The following is a 7,070-nucleotide window of genomic DNA, read 5'->3' on the forward strand; positions in this document are numbered from 1 at the left end:
ACCCTTCCACCCATCCACACGCTCCACGACACCGACTGTGATTTGACAAAGACTATGATCCGTTATACCCAGATGCCTTACATGTGCATTTACCGATACGCAACTTCTATTTGCTACTCTAGCAAACACATGGTCAATACATGTTTCAGACTGCTCTGTTATTCTAGTTGGCTCGTTAATCATACTTTCCAACCCATAGCTTGCCATTAAAGATTTATACTCGTCAATTGTGGTATTATTTCCATCTAAAATATTAAGATTTATGTCTCCAATAAAAAGAAAATTTGGTGTATTCCCGAAAACTCTTTCCTTAAATAATTTACTTATTTCATTATTAAATAAATTACCAGAGTGTGAATGTAACCTGTATAAGGCCAATAAACTAAATTTGTGTCCGAATTTTTCAAAAAATATATGAAGTACGTCTGCGGTTTCAAATTGCAAACCTTTGTTTTCAACATTATTCAATGTGTTTTTGACGAAAACACAAATTCCACCACTCCTCTGGTCTGAATTACATTTAAAAAACAAATTAAAATCTGGTATTTTATAGAAATTTACTTCGTCTGTATCTATCCAGATCTCAGACAATATAATGATATCAGGATTAATTTGAGTTGTTTCTAGTTCAATCAAAAACGCATCAAAATTTGATCTGAGACTCCTTATGTTTTGATGAATTATATGTAATTCTTTAGCCATTACATTACTTTTGTACTTAAATTTTGTAGCCTTTTACACACGGAAAGCATCTAAGTGATAAAACAAAAACCAAACAATTATTTTCGATACATGCTATTTCAAATTTACAAACTTGCAAAATCAGCTTTGCAGGTCACCTGGATTGATGTAGATTCTTCGTCTTTGCGCATGAAAATCTTGCCTCCACGAACCCACAGGAACTTGTACATCTTCTCCTTTTTGAGTTGCCGAGCCTCTGCAAACAGCCTCCTCTTTGCCGGTGACAGCGCCTCATTTATGTAGACAGGTTGGTCGGTCCCCATGTTCATGTGTCTTGTTGAGAGGTTATTCTTGACTCGTCGTTTCTTGAGAAGTTCCTCCTTGTCCAGGCGTCTGACGAATTTCACGATGATTCCTGGGGGTGGTCTGTTTGGGTCGGTTCTCCTCCCTAGTCGGTGACAGGCGTCAATCATGGTGTCGGAGATCGTCATGTCGAGCGCCTTCCCCACTTCCTTAACGATGCTGATAACATCTTCATTTTTCTCCTCAGGGATTCCATGAATTTCCACTGCATTGAGCCTAGAATATTGCTCCATGTCGTCTACTCTTTTCTCAAGCTCATCAACTTTTTTCTGAAGTTGTATGTTTTTTTGTGTGAGATCATCAATAATTTTCAAACATCTTTCTATAGAACTGTTTTGATCAGTTACAGCTTTCGTGTTTTCGTCTAGTTTTTCACTGAGAGACTCGTAGCTTTTGTTAAAGCTAGCGTCCTGCACTTTCTGGGCTTCAGACATTTCGGTTATTTTTTTCATGATATCAGCCAATGTAATCTTACCCTCCTCCACGCCAGATTCGAACTGCATACTCTTTCTTCTTGTATCTTGACAGGGTTTACATCTCCACGACAGTCCATCCGCAGTGACACAATCCACATCAGCTTTCGTCATTTTGCAGCATAACGCGTGAAACTCACGGGCACAATCACTACACACTAACTTCAGTTGATTGGATTTAATTACTTTAACACATACACCACAACTAGCCATCTTCGTATTATATTAAATGATTTTCGAGTACAAAAATACAGAAAAAACAACAAGCTTAGATTGCCACAACTATAACTGCTTTGAATACGCAGGCATAAACAGGCGAGTTTAAACTACTAGCATAACCGGTGCACAGCTCTCTTATCAGTAAGGTCCGTCTTCTCTGAGCGCTGACTCATGACTATGGAGTACTAAAGTAGTCTGGTCAAGACAAAAATTACTTGCGAAATATACTGATTCTAAATTTTACTTCGTAAGCTACTCAAGCGCAATTGTTACTTCTAAAGTGGTATGCATGGATGTTAATAAAATATAGAAAAGTTTAACAACATGTAACATAGTAATTGAACAATCTTAAAATGTTTATTTTTGTACTTTAATGTTGAACAAAAATAATTAGAACTCAATACTTATCAACACTTGCAGATTATTTGCTCCTCAATGTTTGAAATAGTCCTAGAAACAAGAGTTATTTTACAGTGTACATGAACACAGCCTAAAAAATACTTACGAAATTACTACGAAAGGAATTAATTGAAATATATTTTTGAATTGATAGAAATCGAGACTAGTAAAAAGAATAAATAATTAAAAGATACATTCTTTGGAATTATAATGGTAGCATTTTCTAGAATTGTAATAGGCCTCGACAAAACACCACAAACCTTCACATACATTCCAAGCATAGTATCTCTCTGTAATTAAAATAATTAACCAGAATGAATGATCATAAAATACATATCATATTCGGAATCTGATTTTAATACTACCATATTACGTAAAATACAGCCAAACGTACCATATGGAACTTGGCGATGTAAAAATCATAATTCGGTTATGATTTCATTTTTTGCAAAGTATCTGGAGACTCATACTTGAGTTCGAATTTAGATAAATATATTATAAAAGTTTACTTAAGTTTTTTTGTAGTGTCATATGCCGCAAATCTTAAAAAGTTTCACAGGTATATGGCATTTCAAACATAGTAGATTTGTATTTAAACCTACTGTTGATATTTGTTTTATGCATTCACATGCACGATACCTAAGGGAAATTTGTGGACGTATCACATGTACTACAACATTGTTAAATAATGATAACAACATTTTATATTATAGCGATAAACTAGAAGTAAATTTAATACGCTTTATTGTAGTCATTTGCCTAAAATCATAAAAAAAGGCTACGGGGATAATAATAGTTAAATCGGGAAGGTATCTGCGTATATAATATACGAATTGCATATAAGTAACGCCTAGTAATAATACGTAATTTTATAGTCGTTCTGTTAAAATCAATATGAATAATTAATAAAATTATGTTAAATGGGTTATATAATTTAGATGTTATTACTGTGCTGACAATATTGAAATATAGTATACTAAATATATTTTTATTATTCATATTACAATATTACACTAAATTTTTAATATTTTCGTTGAAAATTTAATTGCTCGGCTCAGTTTAGTTTGTAAGATACTTAAGTTAAGACTAATTATTGTATAAATACCGGCTTATACTGCAACAAAACAGTCACCAAAAACAGCAAACTAACACTTCAGTCTGGTTTTTTGCTATTGACAAAGATGCAAGCTTAAATTATTTACCATGTTATTTTGCTGCTTATTATTTTGTAATTAATTAATAAATAATTCAAATGCAATAATGATAGTTAATATAAAAATTAATAGCATTAACTAAATAAATGTTAATGACTATACCCATTAGAAAGAAGAACTACACACACACATTTAAATTATAAGAGAGGTTCGAATAATATGTAACATGCTATGCTACAAACATTTACTTTTTTGAACAACTTTTCAAATGACAAGTAATACAATATTAGTTTTAAAAACTGCCACGAGAGATAGAGAGCTTTCTTTGTTTCTAAAATATTAACTTATCTATTCTTATGCTTTTATTTGTTTAAATTTATTTTGTGTACTTTATTGAGACTAATGTGATCATGGCATGGCTGTTGAAAGACGTGAATACACAATTTATTGTATTTTAAAGTTATTACATTTCTCATGTTTAAAAATGTATAGGTATATGTTTTAATTTATGTGATCAATATAGACTGGACAGTTAAATAAATAGTCATTCAACTAAGTGAAAAAGACAGATTAACTTACCCGAGTTTGGCAAATAATTCCAGATAACTGAACAAAAAACCATTTGAGTATTACCTATTTTTATGATCTAGACTGTTAATATTTATACTAGGATAATATGAAACCTTACATAATTATTTTTTCTCTGTTCATCAATATACATAACTCTTATTTTGTAATCGCGAACGGAGCCCTTGGGGAGTAGGCGTCCCCTAAGAGTAAGTAGCCTTACCTGTTCATGCGGTGCTCTGACTAGGCGGACATTTTACTTCCTCGGTACTCTTGGGACTTTTACGGAGTCTGAAATTTAAACAAATCCCAACAGATCTTGATCTGGAATGTTTGCAGCAGGCAGTGGTATCCGGCAACCTGGCTTTGGATGTCACTGCTTGTTCTTTAGGCACAACTACCATCGACGACGATTTATCAGTTAGTGGTGCAGCTGCGGAAGTAGAATCCATGGATACAAACCCTGAAGCATGTGGACTGAAATGTACAAGCGGTGGGCGATGGAGCAAAAGAAAGCTGATGGCACCTGGCTTTCGGATAGAGAACGGAGGAGGCAAAAGGGCAAGAAGTCAGCCAACGAAAGAAAAAAACTAAGGAAGCAGAGGGAATTAAAAAACCGTGGGCAATTGTAGGTGCTCTCTAATCCGAGTGGGATGACAGGGCGCTCGGGCCGTGCTTCGGCGGAAAAGCCCATGCCAAAGAGGCGCCCGACCGCATCTCCAGAGCAGACAGGGTGAACTGGCAATCAAAACAATCCCTCAGCGGAGGAGGGAGTAGGAGAAACATTTAGGGGGGCTCTGACGGGACACAAGTTTGCGTTGTCCCTGAGAACTTTCCTGAAAGGCGCTTCTCGGAGGCATTGGATGTGAGAGGACGCGTCCTTGACGATGTACTCTTAGCGGAGGGTGTGTGCCTGCAGTTTAAGAGGTGCTTTTCTCAAAGGGGAGCTCTCGTTATACTGTGTGGTAATGACGAAACCAGAGATTGGCTGCGGAGTCTGGCTCCGAGACTGGGGGTCGGTGACCCTGGGGGGATATGTGTGGTCTTTGGGGAATATACAGAATTCATAGGATCTATCAAAGTCTTCCTCAGGGTCGACGGTCCTTTGGCCGGGAAGGACTCTGCGACCATTCTTGGGGCCACTGATAGGCTTCTGCCTGTGATCCCTCCTGTGAGGTGTGTGTGCTTGTAATCCCTCAAACTCGCCCCCTGCACATTGTTATTCGGGCTGTGGCCAGGAGGGGTGCTTACTGTCTTCAGCAAGTGGGACTCTGGACGGGCTGCAGCAGTGGGCACTGTGGAATTAGCATCCTGATTCAGGGGGACGCTCTGCACATGACCTCTGATCAGATGCCACAAAAATGTTCCTTTGACAAACCCTTTAGGATCATGATACCTCCTAGTGACAATTGGTCGGAGGGAAGGAAACCTTTTCCACCAACGGAGCTTGAATGGTTTACAGACGGCTCTAAAAGCTCTAAAACAAAAAGCGGCACAGGCGCTGGAATTGTAGGGGTGAGACCATGCAGTGAGCTGGTGGTCTCTATGGGTCGTTATCCTACAATTTTTCAGGCGGAATTCGCAGTCATTACGGAATGTGATCGTGGGAATATTTGTCTGCGTTATAGGAGTAAGACTATCAATATTTTCATGGATAGTCAGGCAGCACTGATGGTGCTGGACTCTTGTGTGTTCAAATCCAAACTTGTCTGGGATTGCTATCAAGTCGTTTCTTCCCTTGCCAGAATTAACAACGTGACTGTTTGTTGGTAGGTCTCAAGGTGTGCTTCTGGGGTGAGCAAAAGGCCCTTGAGGCTTAAGTGCATGGCAGAAGGCCGCCCCATGGAAGAAAAATAAGAAGAAGAAAGATGGCGAGGACATACTTTACCAGCTTACACAACTAGGAAGCTTATATTTGCAAAAGAAACCCACTTCATGCATACAAATAAAATTTACTGGAAAAATGTATAGGTATATGCTTGGATTGAGCATGAGCTATGGCAAAAGCAGAACGTTGTATGGTTGACAAATAAAAATGGATGCTCTCCTTGCAACACACATTCATTGCAGCTTCAAAGTGAAGCTCTAGTGACAAAACGATGTTTAGCAGAGTTGACAACACTGTCCTGAAGGAAGAAATGGATTGTTTCACACAAATCAGATGGATATTAAGAGGTAATGTTTTGACTCGTCTTTTCGAATCACGACATGAGATATTGATTTTCTTATCAGACATTAATTTTGAGCTTCGAAATCGTTTCTCTGAACTATGGCTTTGTGGACTGGTTTAATTGGCTGACGTAAGCTCTAAGCTCAATGACGTAACAGAAACTTTCAAGGAACATACAGTACTCCATTTCGAGTAGTGAAAAGACCAATGCTTTGAAAAAAAGTATTTCAGATGGTGATGCTAAGTAAGGAAAGGTTCTAGGAATTATCACCTTCTATAGCTGTTCGCTGTTAGTCAAGTCCCAGTCTGCGCATGCGCACTGGTGACCCTGCCCAGTAGACGCAGGCTGCCAGCCGCACGATACTTTCCTCCGCTACACTGTTGTCTGCTGCTCGCTGCCAGAAATGCTTTCTTCCTGCGCCTGCCGTTTTACCTAGGAAAATTGCCGCTTCTGGAATCCAGACGCTCATTTTAATCGGACCCGTCTACACTGGACTTATTATATTCAAAACTGATAGGTACTTTTATTTTTGGGACATTGTTTGCAATTTTTATTTTCAAACTTGCTTTGCAGTTTGTATGTTTTTCATTTAATCAGTTTCTCTTCAACAATCTTAATTCTGTGCCTTTATTTACATTTTACTCGTGTTTTATCTTTACTCTGTCTCATCGTATTTGAATGTTCACATTGTTTGATTTTTAAGATAGGGTAATGCAACCACCAAATAATTGTCTTAATATGTGAAAATTAACAATTAGTCATTCATGATACTATTTCATGTTTAACTCAAGAGATAAATATTTTGACTTCAAATCATCCTGAAATTGGAAAGATATAATTTTTACAATATCAGAGTTACTAAAAAACTTGACGCAGTGAACAGTGAATGTGAACAGTACAATAAATCATTACAACAATATAAAAATTACATTGAAATTCTTACATTTAAATTGGTGCTCGAGAAGGAACAAAGACTGGCAGAGATGAACCACCAGTCTTTTAAGCTGAAGGACCTGGTTGAGAGGAAGAAGATGTATCTCGAT

The 7,070-nt window shown here is 37.4% G+C and overlaps 1 protein-coding gene across 1 annotated transcript; it reads right to left on the reverse strand.

Moving 5' to 3' along the window:
* Positions 1–806: 806 nt before the first annotated feature.
* On the reverse strand, positions 807–1,631 carry LOC124361298. The gene has a single exon (XM_046815344.1). It carries the CDS (start codon positions 1,629–1,631, stop codon positions 807–809), a length of 825 nt encoding a protein of 274 aa, XP_046671300.1.
* Positions 1,632–7,070: the final 5,439 nt, after the last annotated feature.

Source organism: Homalodisca vitripennis, chromosome 4 (assembly GCF_021130785.1).
Source record: "Homalodisca vitripennis isolate AUS2020 chromosome 4, UT_GWSS_2.1, whole genome shotgun sequence".
Taxonomy (NCBI): domain Eukaryota; kingdom Metazoa; phylum Arthropoda; class Insecta; order Hemiptera; family Cicadellidae; genus Homalodisca; species Homalodisca vitripennis.